Source organism: Penicilliopsis zonata (genome assembly GCF_001890105.1).
Source record: "Penicilliopsis zonata CBS 506.65 unplaced genomic scaffold ASPZOscaffold_15, whole genome shotgun sequence".
Taxonomy (NCBI): domain Eukaryota; kingdom Fungi; phylum Ascomycota; class Eurotiomycetes; order Eurotiales; family Aspergillaceae; genus Penicilliopsis; species Penicilliopsis zonata.
The window spans coordinates 37,182-54,096 of NW_019208924.1; the positions used below are offsets into that span (position 1 = coordinate 37,182).

The 16,915-nt window shown below is 52.3% G+C and overlaps 8 protein-coding genes and 2 non-coding genes across 10 annotated transcripts; 5 read left to right on the forward strand and 5 right to left on the reverse strand.

Moving 5' to 3' along the window:
* Positions 1 to 350: 350 nt before the first annotated feature.
* Positions 351 to 2,457, reverse strand: ASPZODRAFT_101669 (hypothetical protein; the record flags this gene model as incomplete). Its single annotated transcript, XM_022720793.1, has 4 exons — positions 351 to 1,503; positions 1,550 to 1,670; positions 1,721 to 2,187; positions 2,258 to 2,457. The coding sequence occupies 4 exons, from the start codon at positions 2,455 to 2,457 to the stop codon at positions 351 to 353; spliced, it is 1,941 nt and encodes a 646-aa protein (XP_022578442.1).
* Positions 2,458 to 2,964: 507 nt separating this feature from the next.
* Positions 2,965 to 3,036, reverse strand: ASPZODRAFT_t127. Its single transcript has one exon. It is a non-coding gene; the product is annotated as a tRNA-Gly (tRNA).
* Positions 3,037 to 3,162: 126 nt separating this feature from the next.
* ASPZODRAFT_t120 lies at positions 3,163 to 3,234 on the forward strand. Its single transcript has one exon. It is a non-coding gene; the product is annotated as a tRNA-Gly (tRNA).
* Positions 3,235 to 3,496: 262 nt separating this feature from the next.
* Positions 3,497 to 6,417, reverse strand: ASPZODRAFT_135333 (hypothetical protein). The gene has a single exon (XM_022723771.1). It carries the CDS (start codon positions 6,077 to 6,079, stop codon positions 3,866 to 3,868), a length of 2,214 nt encoding a protein of 737 aa, XP_022578443.1. The 5' UTR covers positions 6,080 to 6,417; the 3' UTR covers positions 3,497 to 3,865.
* A 655-nt stretch (positions 6,418 to 7,072) lies between these two features.
* Positions 7,073 to 8,309, forward strand: ASPZODRAFT_145071 (hypothetical protein; the record flags this gene model as incomplete). The annotated part of the gene is made up of 4 exons (XM_022725070.1): positions 7,073 to 7,186; positions 7,609 to 7,845; positions 7,910 to 8,048; positions 8,131 to 8,309. The coding sequence occupies 4 exons, from the start codon at positions 7,073 to 7,075 to the stop codon at positions 8,307 to 8,309; spliced, it is 669 nt and encodes a 222-aa protein (XP_022578444.1).
* A 614-nt stretch (positions 8,310 to 8,923) lies between these two features.
* On the reverse strand, positions 8,924 to 10,519 carry ASPZODRAFT_72833 (hypothetical protein; the record flags this gene model as incomplete). The annotated part of the gene is made up of 2 exons (XM_022729865.1): positions 8,924 to 10,357; positions 10,460 to 10,519. The coding sequence occupies 2 exons, from the start codon at positions 10,517 to 10,519 to the stop codon at positions 8,924 to 8,926; spliced, it is 1,494 nt and encodes a 497-aa protein (XP_022578445.1).
* Positions 10,520 to 10,993: 474 nt separating this feature from the next.
* ASPZODRAFT_135337 (hypothetical protein) lies at positions 10,994 to 12,068 on the forward strand. The gene is made up of 2 exons (XM_022723772.1): positions 10,994 to 11,456; positions 11,507 to 12,068. Exons 1-2 carry the CDS (start codon positions 11,173 to 11,175, stop codon positions 12,009 to 12,011), a joined length of 789 nt encoding a protein of 262 aa, XP_022578446.1. The 5' UTR covers positions 10,994 to 11,172; the 3' UTR covers positions 12,012 to 12,068.
* A 21-nt stretch (positions 12,069 to 12,089) lies between these two features.
* ASPZODRAFT_18716 (hypothetical protein) lies at positions 12,090 to 13,466 on the reverse strand (the record flags this gene model as incomplete). The annotated part of the gene is made up of 1 exon (XM_022727280.1): positions 12,090 to 13,466. The coding sequence occupies one exon, from the start codon at positions 13,464 to 13,466 to the stop codon at positions 12,090 to 12,092; it is 1,377 nt and encodes a 458-aa protein (XP_022578447.1).
* A 102-nt stretch (positions 13,467 to 13,568) lies between these two features.
* ASPZODRAFT_797958 (hypothetical protein) lies at positions 13,569 to 14,739 on the forward strand. Its single transcript, XM_022730237.1, has 2 exons — positions 13,569 to 14,437; positions 14,492 to 14,739. Exon 1 carries the CDS (start codon positions 13,670 to 13,672, stop codon positions 14,315 to 14,317), a length of 648 nt encoding a protein of 215 aa, XP_022578448.1. The 5' UTR covers positions 13,569 to 13,669; the 3' UTR covers positions 14,318 to 14,437; positions 14,492 to 14,739.
* Positions 14,554 to 16,395, forward strand: ASPZODRAFT_72321 (hypothetical protein; the record flags this gene model as incomplete). Its single annotated transcript, XM_022729823.1, has 4 exons — positions 14,554 to 15,051; positions 15,124 to 15,499; positions 15,571 to 15,833; positions 16,189 to 16,395. The coding sequence occupies 4 exons, from the start codon at positions 14,554 to 14,556 to the stop codon at positions 16,393 to 16,395; spliced, it is 1,344 nt and encodes a 447-aa protein (XP_022578449.1).
* Between the last annotated feature and the right edge of the window lie 520 nt (positions 16,396 to 16,915).

Below are 16,915 nucleotides of genomic sequence, written 5' to 3' on the forward strand. Positions count from 1 at the left end.
CAAAACCGGCTCCGGTGGGGGAAAGTCCCTCTGGTGCCCCTCAGAGGGGGGGCTTAGTCATCCTCTCTGGCTGCCAGTTCTTCCACGAGTGAAATTATTTTCCGCAACGTCGCTCTCTACCTGGGTCGAGACAGTCCCGATTTCCTGTCTTTCTGCTCGCCTTTTATCTGTGGATGTTTATTCATTTCCAGCTGGAACTGCGTGACTGTTCTACAGAGTGATGGGTGCTATAAGTTATCAGGTACGAGTCTTTGGTGGCCCCTCATGACATCATCTGGTTCTATTAACCGCTCGGTAAAACTGGGCCGTCCAGTCTGTATCGGTTATTATTGGGGGTCTTATTCTTTGAACTAACTACCAAGAAACACCTCCAGCAGCTTCGGATAGTCTGGTGTCCCCAATCCCGTCACTGGATCCCACCCCTGCGCCGCCGAGAAGCCTGCCGTGCCACAGCCCGAGTTGTTCCCCACGGTGATGTCGTGGAACGCCTGCGGATTCGCGTACAGCGCTGGGTTGGCGAACCCCACCGTCGACATCCCGCGCGCCAGGCGTTCCTCGTTGATGCGTGTCAGCACCGCCGCGAAGATGGGTGCCGACGCGGACGTGCCGCCGAGATGGACCAGAACGTCGCGGTACGAGATCACCAGGTTCTCGCCCACGGCAGACACGTCCGGGTACGCGCGCCCGATCCGGTTGTACACCCCGCCGTCCGCGCCGAAGGAGTCGTTGTTGATGCTGGCGTAAGATGGGAACGGCGGCGGGTTGGCAGCTAGGTATGCCTCCACGGCGGAAGCCTGGTACGCCGGTCGTGCGAAGATATTGCTGAACCCGCCGCCGGAGGGGAAGTCTGCAGATGCATGCTCCGCAGCACTTCCTGTCGAGGAAGACACAGACGCCCCCGCGGGCAGATACGTGGCTCCCACGACGGTTGTGTACGGGCAGTTCACAGGGAAATAGGGGACAAAGATCGTGTGGTTGACGCCCAGACAGCCGCTGGGGGTCGGGTCTCCCGGAACACCCTGGACGCCGGCGTCGCCCGACGCGATCACCACGGTGACTCCCTGTAATCCGAGCTTGAGCCACTCGAGGCACTGCCGGCGCTGGTACGAGATGGGCAGGTCGGCTTCGACCTCGGTGTACGAGATGGAGATGACGTTTGTCGGCTGGTAGACGCCGCACTGCAGGGTGCCCTTGTACCCTCCCGGCGCTGGGTCTGGGTACGGCGGGTCCAGCAGCGGCGAGTTGCCCGTCTCGTTGTACGCCGAGAAGGTGCAGTACGAGCCGTCAATCGCGTCGAGGAAGTTGTTCAGGAAGCCGCGGAACGTGTAGTTCGCCTCGTACACCGGGTCGTCGGTCTGGTAGAGCACGCTGTTCTGCGGCCAGATGATCGGGTACGAGACCTGGAAATCGATGCTCGACTCGCCCCCGGCTTCGCTGACCGGAACGGTGTCCACGGCGCCGTCGATCAGGTTTGGAATCGGATGTGTGCCGTTGGGGATGTTCCTGCTCAGTCAGTGACGTCCTTTGTCAAGAAATTCAGTCAACATACGGAGCCAAAGTGCTGAAGAAGAGGTCCAGATCCTCCTGGCTGTAGATATCTCCCAGACACTCGAAGATGCCCAGTTCGTTGTTAGGTGTCGCCTTGGTTCCTTCCGAGATGTTATACATGGCTAAACATCAGCATGTCATATCCCTATCATACATAAGACCCAATTCTTACCTCTGATACAGGCTGGAGTAACTGATGTATCGCACGAAGCCAACGAATCCAAAGACACATTCAACGACTTCGCTTTTGAGGGATCTGTCTTGAGATCGAAACTACCTCTTTTCGTCGCCTTGGCTGCACCGCTGACCTTCAACAGCTTGACACCCGGCGTGATATAGTCGACGTGCGCGCGAACAGACTCCGGCAGCGAGTACTCCCGGCAAGCAACGTGGGACATCCCCGTGTCCGAGTGTGAGTAGAGATAGTATTCAGCATCCAGGACGTTCTCGAGCACCCCCGCCTCAGCGTCAAACTGTAACCACTGCTTATTTGTCGAGAGGGAGATACGGTGGGCGTCGATTCCTGCGGACTCTAACCAGCCACGCACGGCGGAGATGCTTTCCTCAGACGGTGCGAAGATATCATACACCTCCTGCGCGGAATAGTACTGTCCATACCGGGGCGAGGAGTAGTTCGATCTGCCCGTCAGCTTTTTTTTTTCTTCCTTCTTTTTCTTCGGATCCAACTCAATCTAGGAACAACACTTACACTTCCATGAGCAGATCGTGGCTGATATCCAGGTTCTGCTGCGTCAGACCGATACGAACTGGGAGCATCGTCTTCTCATGCACACGGCTCGTCTCCCTCCACGCACTGGGCAGTGCATCCCGTCGCTCATGCACAACGAGCCGGTCTGTGGGAGCAGTCAAGGTGCCAGCTACGAAGGCAAGAACGGCAAAGAATTTCATGTCGACAACGTCCAGGTATGGGATAACTATGAGAGAGGGGAAATGTAATCGAAGATATTTGCAAAGTAGTGGTTTTATCTCTTTGATCGAGTAAGACATGTCGTACAAGAACCCCCTAAGTTCGCATGGTTGATTCACTCTCTCGGCTTTCCTCGTGGTTGGAATCCATTGCGCCTTCTAGAAGGACAATAGGATAGGCAGGGGTCCGTCAGGGTATTGTTCCTGAGAGACACGATTGGCCAGACTGTTTGATGTTGAGACGGAATACTAGGTACCTAGGTATCTACCTAGACCCTCAAGACAATCGAAATCCGTCAATCAGAGCAAACTATTCTTCTGGCTGAGTCCATTGTTCTGACTTGACACAATACGTCTCAATTCCAGGAGTTTGCATTGAGTTTTTGATGGAGATAGTAAGTAGTAGTATTAAATTTATAACAATAATAATATCTATCCAGCATTCTTCACCTATATACCTAACTGTAAGATACAGGCAAAAAAAGAATATGCACTAGCCGCGAATCGAACGCGGATCCATTGCTTGGAAGGCAACGATGATAACCATTACACCACTAGTGCCGGTGTTGTGGAAAAAGTCTGCTAATTATGGCCTGAGTACGAGACCGGTTAAGCGCGAGAAATTTCCCTTTCGGTCGGTAATTTTGGTAACATTATAGGTCCAGAATTAGGGTGGAGAACATATAAGCATCAGTGGTGTAATGGTTAGCATTGTTGCCTTCCAAGCAATAGATCCTGGTTCAATTCCTGGCTGATGCACTTCCTTTTTTTTCTTTTTGCGTATAGTATACAGAGTGAGTAATTGAGTTGTATTTTTAGTGATTTTATTTCCCGTATTCCTTAGCAGTCTTTTGGCAATAATATGTCAAAAAATGAGTCTACAACTTATTGGGCTTGTTTCGTGGGCAGGGTGTTGGTGTTGGTGTCAGAATATAAAATATGAGTGTCCTCGTGTTTGTCTCAGGCAGCCAGCCTACAGTAGATGCACTTGATGGGTACCATATACCAGAGCTAGTAAAGTGGACAAAGCTTGGTTGTCATTAACGTGGAGAGTATTAGTAGAGAGAGAGAGAGAGATGTATATACGTCCTATTGTATACAAGTAACTAGCTATGTACCGACTCGGATGAGTCTACCATATACAGTTATCGATATCGATGTAAGGTCTCTGTGTAGAGACTCTCAATACTACAAGTCTACTTTGTAGACACAAGATATCGGACAAGTCCGATCGACTGTCACCCGTTTGACAAGGCATACTTGACGGCAGATAACCAAAGCCTGCTGTAGCATGTAGCTGACTCAATGCAGCTTTGCAACGCTCAGTCCAGACTGAAGCGATTGATTTGGTGGTGGTGGTGGTGGTGGAAGACCAGAGGAAAACTAGAACTCACGACCCGATCCATTTGAGAAGAACGCGCATGAGTTCATGGCGATGAATGGGTTTGGCGACGCAGTCGTTCATGCCTTTAGCAAGATACGCCGCCGAGTCACCCTTGAGGGCATTCCCCGTCAAGGCAATAATGGGTGCTTCGATGTTCATGGCGCGGATGCGCGTCGTGGCTTCCACGCCGTCCATGACGGGCATGTTGATATCCATCAAGATAGCGTTGTAGGACAAAGGTTTCTGCTTGACGAGACGGACGGCCTCGGCGCCGTCGGAGGCGGTGTCGACGCGTTCAAAGCCGAGCGTGTTGAGCAGCTTGATCATCACGGTCTTGTTGACCACGTTGTCTTCGACTAATAGGAGGGTCTTTTGCGTGGCGATTTCGCGCAGCTGGGCGGCTAGATCTGGGACCGACCCTTGTTGGTCTTGTTGCTGAGATGAAGGAGATGGGTTGAATGAAGAAGAGGAGGAAGAAGAGATGTCTCGGTCAAGGCGACCCATTCGTGTCCGTAGGGAGAAGATACTACCTGATCCGTTCGACGTGTTCGGGCGGTACCCGACCGCCCCGTCCATCAGCTCGGCCAGGCTCTTGCAGATGGACAGACCGAGCCCGGTGCCCTGGTAGCGCTTGCGCGCACTGTCGGCGAAACGGGTAAAAGGGGTGAAGAGGGTGTGGACGGCGTCGTCGGGGACTCCAATACCCGAATCGCTGACCTCGGTCAGAATGGAGTAGAAGCTGGGGTCGTGCGGGTCGAGCTCGAAGGTGGTGCGGACCTCGATGAAGCCCGTTTCGGTGAACTTGACGGCGTTTCCCACGAGGTTCTGAATGACCTGGCGATAGCGGAGCGGGTCGCCGCGAAGGTAGCGCGGGAAGCCGGGCGCAATGTGGCAGTGCATGGCGACGCCCGGTTTCAGGCAAGACTTACAGTTGCGGATGACGGCGGCAATGACGGTCTCGATGTCGACGACGTCGGTGGTGAGGGAGAAGGAGCCCGAGGAGAGCTTGGAGTAGTCGAGCACGTCGTTGATGACCTGCAGCAGGACGTTGGTGGAATCCTCGATGATGGAGGTGTACTCGCGCTGCTGCTCGTTCAGGGGGGTGCCGCTGAGCATGGTCACGGCGAGCAGCATGCCGTTCATCGGGGTGCGGATCTCGTGGCTGATGTTGGCCAGGAAATCGTTCTTCAGCTGGGTGGTCTCTTCAAAGGCGGCGATCAGGCGTGTTTCGGCTGCTTTGCGCTCGGTGAGATCGCGGGTGACCTTCACGAAGCCGACATGGCGGCCATAGCGATAGATCGGGGTGATGAGGACGTTGGCCCAGAAGCGCGATCCGTCCTGGCGATAGCGCCAGCCCTCGTCTTCGACGTGGCCGTCGCGCAGGGCGAGCACGAGCTCCTTGGCGGGCTTGTCGAGCACACGGTCCTCGCTGCCGTAGAAGACGGAGAAATGCTTGCCGATGATCTCCGAGGCGGCGTATCCCTTGAGGATGGCCGCGCCGGCGTTCCAGGTGACGATGTGGCCATGAGCATCGAGCATGAAGATGGCGTAGTCTTTGACAGTGTCGACAAGGATGCGATACGTCTCGTCGACATAGGCGTCGGCGGCAGCGCCTTTGCTAGACTCTTTAGACTCTTGAGACTCTTTAGACTCTTGAGACTCTTTAGACTCAGGAGTTGTTGTCGTAGTAGTGGTAACATCATGAGCTTCTAGAATAACGGCGATCAGGTCGCGATGGTTGTCGTCAAAGATGGGCGTCAAGCGCACGCCGACGTGCGAATCGGACTCGTCCACGACCTGCCGGGCGCGAGTGGAGATGGCCGCCTGCAGCGCGCCACGCAGCGTTGCGATGTCTGCGACGGGGATACGGTTTGGTGGAAGGTCGTAGATGCTGCGGGATAACAGCTCGTCGCGACGTGCCTTGCAGAGCTCCAGATGGCTGTTGGAAACCTCGATGACGCGCAGCGTTGCATCGAGCACCAGAGTCGGGACAGGGGTATTTCGATAGATGCGACCGATGGTCTCAATGGCGGACCCCACCGCGGTTCCGCTCCCGTCCTGGTGTTTCGATGGAGGGCGATGGTGATTGTGATGATTGTGTTGGTGGTGATAGTTGTTGTTGTTGCTGTGATGGTGGTGATGCTGAGGCTCCTCGTCGGGCGGGGTGGCGAGCATCGTGAGATTGTTCACGGAGGAGACGGCAGCAACGGCATGTTTCATCTTCAACCGCAAGGGCAGGAGCATCTCTCTTGATGTCGAGCTGATTCCAGCAGCGGTTGACCGTCTTGTCGTGTCCTGTCTTGGCTGGCCTCCTTGACTGGAGCTGACAGGAAGAAGAGACAGAGACAGAGACGGACTCAGGCGGGGGGGGGTTCGAGAATCCCTGGTTGGTGGTACTTTTGGTGTCGCCCGTCTTAGTCTTTGGTATTAGTTAGTATTGAAGTATTGAAGTATTAAAGTATTAAAGTAAAGTATTAAAGTATTAAAGTAATAGTAGTATTGGTCTTATTCACAGTCCATGTAGCTTAGATTGTAGAATAATCAAGAGAATAGAGATTGACTGCTAAATAGACAAGTTATAAGAAATACAAGATGTAGATTAATACAAGATATAAGATACAATACAAATAAAAGCGATTCCATGGAAAAACTCCAAATTCCTGCCAAGTTTGAAACGCCAATCAGTATTGATGACGTCAGAGCTGCACTCATTAATAGACAATTATATGGAGTACTATTATACTATTTGTATTCTATATATTTATATATTCTATATATTTATATAAGATATATATGTATATATAGAGATAATGAATTGTCACTGACTGAACATAGTTCCAGCCAATCCTGACTCTCAAGGTGGAATATTTGGTAGTATAGATGCTCACTTTTAATAGGTTATACCAAGAAAAAGTTAGAAGAGGATAGAGAGCCAATATATATATATATATATATATATATTAAAGATATCAACTTTTTTTCTATACTCGCTATCACAAAGAGATTCGACAGAGCCGTTGTTTACCATAAATATAATAATTAATTTTATAGTGATGAGAGCTTATTGAAGAAGACAGAACTTATTCTTCCTTTAGTAGTCTAGTACCTATATGATTAATCCCCAGCTCTTTAGTATACGGCAGTATATCGGATTTTTGGCATTAAAATGCTACTACTACATACAACTAGAAATACTTAATTTGTCAGGGAACAATGTCAGCCTCACCGCCTGATATGCCCCTTATAAGACAGACAAATGCCCTTCCCTTTTTTGTCCACCTGCTCATCATCTACAATGAAAACATCCAACTCCCTTTTACGCCGAGGGTTTGGGCGTCGGACCTTGTCTCCATTTCGCCGTGTTAGATCCTCAGGTTTTCACGACTCTCGATGATTCTAAAAAGATCGAAGAGGAGCGAATGCCTGCATATGACAGAGACCTCTTCTATCCAGCACGGCTCGGTGATAAATTCTGTGATAGATATCAAATCCTCAGCAAACTTGGCTTTGGAGCCAACTCGACAGTCTGGTTTTGTCGTGATGTCCAGTAATGTATTATCCTTTTCTATAAATGAGAATTTATTATTCATAATGGCGTCCTAGGGAACATTGTTACATTGCATTGAAGATCTTCATACGTGGTATCAATTCAAACAGGGAGGTTGAGGTTTTGAAGCATCTTGCTGCTGTAAACACATCACACGCTGGAAGTGGTCTTGTTCGTACTATGCTAGATGCCTTTGAAATAGAAGGTCCCCAAGGAACACACCAAATTCGTTGACGGTCGTGTCATCTACAAATCACAGTCATTCGGCCGTGAAAAGGGCCATATCAAATATGGCTTGCCGGTTCTCTCTGATTTCGGTGAAGCTCGAATCGGAAATGTTCACACTGGTCTGATCCAACCGGATCTTTATAGAGCCCCGGGGGTCGTCCTTGGAATGGAATGGACGTCAAAAGTTGATATTTGGAACGTAGGGACACTGGTGGGTTCCTAGTTTCCCTTTGCTCGCTCTTTGCTCGCAATGCTTCATACTGATGGGTGATCAGATCTGGGATTTATTCGAAGATCATCATCTATTTGATGGCCGAGGACCCGACAACCTGCACTCAGACGAGCATCTTCTGGCTGAAATGGTAGCAATTCTTGGTCCTCCTCCGGTGACTTTCTTGCAGAAATGTCCAGCAAGTAAAAGATTTTGGGACGAATCTGGCATCCTGCTTAAACCCCTTTCTTTTAGTATTACTAGGCCGTTCTAACACCTCTGTAGGTCAATGGAAGGGGGAAGCGTGTTTGCCTGACATTACCCTAGAGGACTCGGAGGAGTATCTTGAAGGACAAAATAAGATCATGTTTCTTCGCTTCATGAGAAAGATGCTGCAATGGGATCCAGACAAGAGACACAACGCCCGTGAGCTTTTGGAAGACCCCTGGCTTAAAAACTTTTGAAGATTATCACCCTCTATATCACGTCCCTTCACAAATCATTGAGACTATGGTCAACCTCAAGCAAAGAGAGCGAGCGGTACTTCGTTTTGGGGGATACCGAACTTGAATGGTACCGATCCCTACAAGTCTGTTCAGTTATACCTTGAAAAAATGGTCGATTGTTTTCTTCTCGATATAATCGTATCGAATGCCTCGTGGCAGACCGGTGGAGGGGCAACGTACAAACACGTCGTGTTCACTCTCATACGCTGAGCAATCCGTTCAGATGTCTGTTTCATGCTAGGAACAATGTGGCTATTGTATGATGTGGCTGTTTTGATCCCTCAAATTGCTATTGGGTGGCAACTTGACTTATAGTTGCGTAGTCATTGATATGAACAGACATGAACATAGTTCCAGCCAATCCTGACTCTTTCTGCTCATGGACTGTTCCAGACACGCTTAATTAATCCAAGTTGGGCCAGTGGGTTTCCTCTCTAGTATTCAATAGGTGGCTTCCATGGAACGAACTGAAATGTGCCCGAGGCAGAACAGGATGGACCATGGACTGCTCAGTTCGAACGGAGTACAGGATACTCCGGAGACATTCAATGGCAGAATCAGGGTGAGGGTTCTTAATGATCCACCCACTCGTCAATCTGGACGATATCCTCCACCAACTCGGCCGCAATCGAGACGCCCGTCTTCTGCCCGATATGCTGCAGGCGGTGGATGATCCATTTCCGCGCTTCACTGGTCGTGACGACGCACTTGCCGACCGTGTAGAGCCACCAGGCCAGCATATACCCGCCCGACACGCTGCCGTGGAAGGTGAGATCGACAGGGGGGCGCGGTGCTCCCGAGGCCGAGGAGACGAGTTTCAACACCTGCGGGACCGTGGCCAGGACGTCTGTGCCCAGCTTGGACATGGTCTGCAGCGTCTCTTGAAGCTTCACGCTCAGAGGCTCCCGGGTCTCCGGCACGAGATCGGGCGCAAGAAGAGCCTGGTTGAGAAGGAAGCACAGAATCTCGCCGAGAATCATCAGGACACTCCGCGAGTTGTTCCAGAACTTGATGGCCCAGCAGTCGTGATAGAGGTCGAACCGACCGTGATAGGCAATATTGGGGTCCAATTCTCCAGAGTCTTCCTGGATGGTGGTATACGGTTCCTGCAGGGCAAGGAGCTTGAGGGCGTATTCAAAGTCCCGTTCGACCACGATTGCTTCCTCCAAGAATTTCGACCAGGGGACGGCTCCGTCCAAGTAGTTCTTCTTGACACGCATGAGGAGGTTCGTACAGCGGGTGCTGGCTACCCCCAGCAGCCAGAGCGGACAGGAGGTGTCAGTGTGCAGAGCCGCCTCGTCCTGCAGCTCCAGCATGTCCCTCGGGAATGGGGTCGCCACATAGAGACAGGCGAGGACCAGATCCGCGCGTACCTGCGCAAACATGCGGATCGCGGTAGGGCTGGAGAACTGCGTCTTGCCCCGGGCCACCACCAGCGCCGCCGCTCCCTGGACATGTTGAATCCACGACTCGTGTCCGGAGATGCGCTCAAACACCCCGAGCGAGATCACCGACAGCAAGGTGCTGTCCTTGACGGAATCGACGGGCGACGCCAACGCCATGTTCACCTGGCGGATCGCCTCGGAGTACTTGGCCTGCGCCTGGCCGGCCAGCTCGGGCTGTTGAGTGGCATTGGCCAACGCCACGAGACCGACGGCTGCCATGCTGGCCAGCAACGTCGGGTGCTCGCCGCCAGCCAGATACACCGACGGAACGTAGTTGAGATACCCGCGTGAGGGGGCCTGACCGCCCGTGACAAAGTTGTGGAGGAAGTAGTTGACGCCTATCTCATCCACGTTGGGGCTCAACCTGCGCGTCAGGGGCAAACCGCTAGCCTTGACGGGGGTTGGCGCCGACACGGCTGATCTTTTTGCCCATTTGGTCTTGGAACGCTTGATGATATGGTCCGTTTGGTTGCGGAAGACGAGATCCCACTCATCTCGATACCCGGGGCAGTTCTCGCGCAGCCGAAGGCACTGACCACACTGGGGAAGCTTCTGGTCGCACTATACATACCGCCATTAGCCAGAGAACAGCAGTAAGAAGAGAAAGAGAACAGAAACGACAAGGAAACAGATAAATTGAGAAGAGAGTAGAAGGAAACCCACCCGTCGTTTGACTGCCCGACAGTTCGCACAACTCCTGGAGGCCTTTCCACAAAACACCATAGAGCATACCTATCGCTGGAAGAGGAGGAAGAGGCAAGGTTATGACTTTCAGCTTGAGTTAATAGACGAGATCACACGCCAGGGGAGGGAAGAGGGGAGAAGGGAGAGGAGGTCGCTGTGTCTCTGTCGGGACAAAAAATGAAGCTGAAGGTAAACAAGACCCTCCATCGGGAAGGATGGCAAAGGCTGCTGACTCAGCAGGATGACGTCTTCAGCGTCAGCGTCACTCTCTATGCAGTAGCCTATTTATGCGTACTATAGATAGTTCTTTCTTCTAATTTATGGAATACTCCTAAAAGAATCCACAAGACACTGGAAATTTTCATGGAAAACTGGATTGGCTGATGCCGCCGCTTTGAATCCGCCAGGGCAGCAAGGGCAGCCAGCGCGCTAGTCCTATCTGGGCATGCAGGATGCTCCGCCAGTCACGGGGCAGGAAGTCACGGGCTGACCTCGACTGACGACGACCTCCAGCTTCATTCCTGCCTGGCGAGGCACGAAGGCTGTGAGAACACAGCCATGGGGGATCCAGGGGGGAAGAGGTATAAAGAGAAGCTATTCTCTCACGTCTACAATATGGTCTACAAGGACGACAAGCTCGATCTCAGCTACAACGACAACGACGACGACGACTGAATCTCATCTGAACACAAATGGGCACTGTCACTTACCGCGACGGCATTGCCATCATCCAGCTTGCTGTCTTCCCTGTTCTGCTCCTCTGTGCGGTATTCATCTGGAAACGGACCGGCTGGAAGGCTGCCGGCTCGACCTGGCGATTCGTCATCACGCTCTCTCTCCTGCGGATCATCGGCGCGATCTGTACGTTGGTGACGATTAGCAACCAATCCACCAGTCTCTATATCACCGTGGCAGTCTGTGAGCTGATTGGTATTGCTCCTTTGACCTTGACCTATATCGGACTGTTGAAGCAAATGTAAGTGGAGAAGAGAAATGAATGCGAGGAGAAGGATACTAACGGGGTAGTGGTATAAAAACAAAGCTTCATCGATGGTTCCTCCCTGGAGTTTCACTCACCAGCTTGACCGGCCTCATCCTCGGTATCGTAGGAATAAGCATCTACAATGACACAACGGGCACCTTCCACGCCACGGGGATCGTCAAGGCAGCCCTGGTGATCTTCCTCGTTGTCTTTGCCGTCGTCCTCCTGACAGCCGTCTGGCTCTTCCTGCAGCTTCGTCAGTCCGGCATAACCGCCGTGCAGAAGAAGTTGTTCCTCGCCATCGCCTTTTCCTCGCCCTTTCTTCTCGTTCGCATGGTCTACGCCGCCATCGGCGATTTCGCTAATGACCCCCGTTTTGTCGTCTTCACGGGCAATGCCACCATCTATCTATGCATGGACGTGCTCGAGGAGATCATCGCCGTCGCCCTCTGCGTGGGCTTTGGCATGTCTGCGGTGTTTGAGAACGAACATGAACAACGCCTAGCGAGAAGAGGCGAGTTTCCAGTAGGCTCTGAGGCTAAAGCATAACTTTCTCCAAGATTTAGCCTTATCTTGATTTGTTAAATAGAGCAAGTAATATAAGAGATCATTCTGCTATAATCTGTCCTAACAATCCTTGACGGATCGACCACGTACATACACCTTTGCGATATTGCGATCATCCCCCGTCATAAGAAACTTCTCAAAGATGACCTCGATGGAGTCCTCGTCTTCGACAGGGCTCATCACCCCCCTGACGCCCTCCCCTGTATGAATCTCCAGGGCGTCAAACTCCTTGCCCACAGCGAAATTTCCGATTTTCCCATCCAGCCCACACACCTGAGCGCCCCCCAACGTCGCGAGAAAGAACCCCTCGTACAGACACAGCGGCTCATCCGCGCCCTTGGTGAAGAGCTGCCGAGCATTCGAAACGATAAACGCCTGTTTCATCACCTCCAGCATGGAAGACGAGTACCCGCCCCCACTGTCTGTTCCCAGGCCGACTTTTATCCCTCGACGGAGATACTCCCGCACGGGGGCCACCATGAACCCACCGATAGTCGTATTAGCGATCGGACAGTGCGCGATACCGCACTGCAGGGTCTCCAGCCGGGCCATCTCCGCCTCGTCGACGAAGATGGAGTGCGCCAGGATCGACCTGGAATTCAGCAGCCCGAACCGCTCGTACAGCGCCGTCTCCGAAGCGAAACCCGGGAACAGCTGTTTCGTGAACTCCATCTCGTCGCGGGCTTCATTGAAGTGCGTCTGGATGGGGAGGTTATCGTACTGGGCCGCCAGCTGACCTAAACCCGCGAGAACCCCTTCGTCGCACGAGATAGCGAACCGCGGCGTCAGAACCGGCGTGACGAGATCTCCCTCAGGATCCAAGCGGTGCACGCCCTCCACGAATTCCCTTGTTTCAGCCAGAGACTCCTCCGCCGAGCCGTCGCAGTACCACTCAGGTGCATGGCGGTTCATATTGCATCGTCCCACGAGAGCACGCTGGCCCTTCTCCAAACACGTCTGCGCCAGGATGCTCGACGCCTCCCCGTGTCGTGAACCGTAGTACGCTGCCGTCGTGATGCCCTGCTGCAGGAACCCGGCCACGCACTGCGCGTACATGGTTTGTGCGTATTCCCTATCCGCGAACTTGGCTTCGTGCGGAAACGTCACCGTATCCAACCAGTCGAGCAGATTGCGGCCGCGTCCAACTCCGCGCTGCGCCCATTGCGGGGCGTGGTTGTGCGTGTCCACGAACCCAGGGCACAGGAATTGTCCGCGAGCCAGATATTTCACGGGAAACACGTCCGGGGCGTAGCCATTCTCGGCTACGATGGCGGAGATGCGCGAGCGGTCGGTCTCGGGCAGCAGCAGCTGGATCTTGCCCTCGGCGTTGACCAGCAGGAAGCAGTCGTGGAGGATCTCGACGGTCGTCGGCGTCAGCGAGTGAATCACCGTTCCGTGGAATGCGAGAGGAAGCCCGCTGGCTGCAGGGGTGTCCATTATTCGTTTTATCTGTGAGATGCTTGAAGATGAAAGATTGACTTAAAGGAAAGGTTGACGTCAAAATCCTGTCTGTCTTATCAACCCCGCCTTGATAGACGATACGATAAGACTTGACAGCTTGAATAAGACTGTGTTTATATTGAAATCGAATCTCTATAAAGAGTGCGCATCTATGAATCGAACCATGGAACTGTATACTGATGACTTGGGATGCCAATGGATGGACAGTGACGACTGTCTTCGTCCCCTCCGATCATCATGATGAAATGGTCATAAGTTTCTCTTTATATAGCAGTCTCCTCGTCTCTCATCTCCTTATGACAACAAAGAAATTAGAACTCCTGCAAGACATGTCGACTTCTGAAGAACCTCCCACAGAGGTTCCTCCTGAAGAGGGAGGTGACTCTGGTGAGGAAGAGTATGACTACGGGGATAGTGAAGAGAAGGAGAGCGATAGCGATGCGAATAGACTCAGTGAATTGGCAGAAGCATTGATGTATAACGCAACTGGTTCGTTCTCCCAGTCAGAGGAGGGAACCCCCCTTGGTTTCCCAAAAATCAAGCTGCAAGAATGCCAGCACAGCCTGGCTGATCTTCAAGCGGCGGCAGCCAAGGCGAATATCAAGGTTCGTCTTGCATCCCCCCTATGGTCAAAAAGCTATCTACCCGCTGCTGATGGAGTCTCGAGGACTGTAAACGAGACGCCTGTATCGACACCTTCATTGTTGGCGTGGCAAAAATCCTGGGTACCGACGTACAAAAGAAGAAGAAGAATGCCCCGTTCGACGAGATTGAGAAGCGTCCAGAGGATTTCAGGGCGCTGGCGCAAGAGCTTCAGGCAAATCTGAAGCAGCTTCTCCCAGACTATAGCTTCGAGGAGCCGATCCTGAATGACGAGGGTCTCAAGAAAGCTGTCAAGAACCGCTGGAAAAGATGGGAGGAGTTGGGCGGAGGCACTGGGCCAGCCGGTACAAGAAATTTCCTCTCCCTGTCAGCTGGAACCCTCTAATTAGGGGCAATAGAGCCAGATGCCTTCAGAAACGCACTTCTGGAAACCCTGATGGAGCAACACGTAACGGGTGAGATGTTGACGCCGCCAGAGGAGTTTGTCGGCAAGTGTCGTAAGCTGAGGAATCGCATCGAGGACGAGAGAAAATCTTCCTCTTTCACCTGCGGAGGTACCATAACGATTCAAGGACATGGAGGTGAGCAGAAAGAAGCGGAGGAGACATCTCTTCACAGCTCGCCTTCCTTGAATCTGTTCTGGAAGACAGCCGGCAAGACGAGCGCAGAGAAGCTCACTCTGCCAATCACCGGGACTGGGGACTCGACGGCCGCCAGATTACAGCAGCTTGTGCAAGATTGCTCGCCGGCAACGTTTGGGGTGGGCTCCAAAGACATCCTGGACCCTGACTATCGCCGGGCTGGCAAGTTGGACGCGGACTCATTCGCCTCCACCTTTCATCCAGCGGACTTTGGCATCCTCGAGAGCATCCAGCAGGTGCTACTTCCGAGTATCAGCTCCGACTTGGAAAACAGACTCCCGTTCAGAAAGTTGACCGCAGATCTGTACAAGATGAATGTGAGTTCGGAGAGGAAACGTTCTCGCAAAGCACAGCACCTGTAAGCTCCGTCTTTTAACCGCCGTCAACAGGTTTATTCCGGGCCAGCCGGTCTGTTTCGACGACATGTAGACACCCCCCGCTCATCCAAGCAGATCGGCTCGCTGGTCGTCTGTCTTCCATCCGAGTTTTCCGGGGGCCAGCTGATTGTACGCCATCACGGAAAGACCGTTTCCTTTGACTGGAGTTCGTCCAGTGGCTCGACAATCCAGTGGGCTGCATTCTACAGTGACTGTGAGCATGAGATTGAGCAGATCTCCACGGGTCATCGTATCACCCTGACATATAACTTGGTTGTATCCGAGCCGGGGTATTGCGATTTGCCCAGCCCCGTCGTCGACCCCAAGTCGCTCCCTCTATACGCCATGTTGAAAGACATGGTTGCAAAGCCTGGTGCACTGGATAAAGGTAATGTTATAATCACAAATACTGAACTCACTGCAATAGACACTGCTTGTCTTTCTAACCAGCGCTTGCAGGTGGCGTGCTGGGGGTCTTCTGTTCCCATGCTTATGCCCACTCCTCCACGACAGCGGAGCACTCCTTGCCCCAGATTCTCAAAGGCAGTGACTTGGTACTGTATTCCGTATTCAAATCGCTCGGGCTCCAGGTCAATGTGCTTCCGGTCCGAGAGGCGGACGGATTCTACCACACCGAGAATCCTCAGATGGATATCGGGGGGAGAACGCACCCGAAGCGAGACAAATATGCCATTGATGAATACGAAGACAGCCTGGGTTACGTGGCTCTTTGGGACTATCTTCAAAATGGAGGGAGGCTTCAGCTTCAGCGCAGGGATGCTTGGAAAGACGAGTTCGAGTACTGGGACCATCCCGAACGACGCTGGAAGCTGCTTCTGATGCAGCGGCAGATCGGCGGCTGGAAAGAGCTCCCAGATATGATTGACTGGCAGGATACCGACCAACGACCGGCGCAAGACTTTTATTGGCGCGATGGAGCTCGAGTCGGAAAACGGCTGTTTCCTTATAAGCCCGAAAAAGAGTTATATATCGAAGAAGAAGGCACGGATGATGTGAGAGCACACAAGTCAACTTGACCCTCTCGTCCAAATATATTCTAACTCTTGTGTCCGACAGGCAACCAAGCGATATTGGCCCTTTTACCGCCTGCCGGGCGTTTTCTGGCTCACCGAGCCGAAGCAGGAGGAGATGGCGTTCAGCTACCTGGCGTACGGCAACGAATCGAGTGTGGAAACCATGTACTCCTGTGCAGCCATCTTTGCCGTGATTCCACCATTGGAGAAACGTCATGGTGAGAAATGGAAGTTATTAGTTCAGGAATAGGTGGTGTGCCCCCATTCAATGGGGTAGGATTTTCTGGAAATCCAGAGCAACGTCGTGTTGACCAAGTTGTAAGAAGGGGCATGCAAGAGGTATCGCATTAATTCAGTTCATCCACAGATATCCAAATACCTGCTTTCCTGAACCATTCAGTCAAACACAATACTCTGTTTCCTTGATTCAACTTAGATATACTTCTCATTGAATTCCTTCTTCAATGACCGACACCTGCAGCCCTTCAGCCGACCAGCAAAGGAAAGGCGTCCATTTGCACCTCATAGAGCAAAATCGTATGTCGCAAATAGATGTTCCATTGAGATGATTCGCATTCGATCCATTCGGAACTTGCTCCGGCACCGGCGGCGGCAGTGCGGGGAACATTTTAAGAGGAGAGACGTGGGTGGATTTGTCTTGTCCAATTTTCCAACAAGACCGACAACCAGTACAGCCAGTGTTCCTCTGTTCGAAGAAGAAGGAAAGCCAAAGAACCAAGTGATAACCACCTAGTCAGTGCAATAGACGG

Excerpts from the sequence above, each read along its gene's own strand:
- ASPZODRAFT_797958 (XM_022730237.1), top strand. The coding sequence starts at position 13,670 with ATGACTTGGGATGCCAATGGATGGACAGTGACGACTGTCTTCGTCCCC.
- ASPZODRAFT_135333 (XM_022723771.1), bottom strand. The coding sequence starts at position 6,079 with ATGAAACATGCCGTTGCTGCCGTCTCCTCCGTGAACAATCTCACGATG.
- ASPZODRAFT_135337 (XM_022723772.1), top strand. The coding sequence starts at position 11,173 with ATGGGCACTGTCACTTACCGCGACGGCATTGCCATCATCCAGCTTGCT. Across the intron at positions 11,457-11,506 it reads ATCGGACTGTTGAAGCAAAT|TGGTATAAAAACAAAGCTTC; the intron begins GTAAGTGGAGAA and ends CTAACGGGGTAG.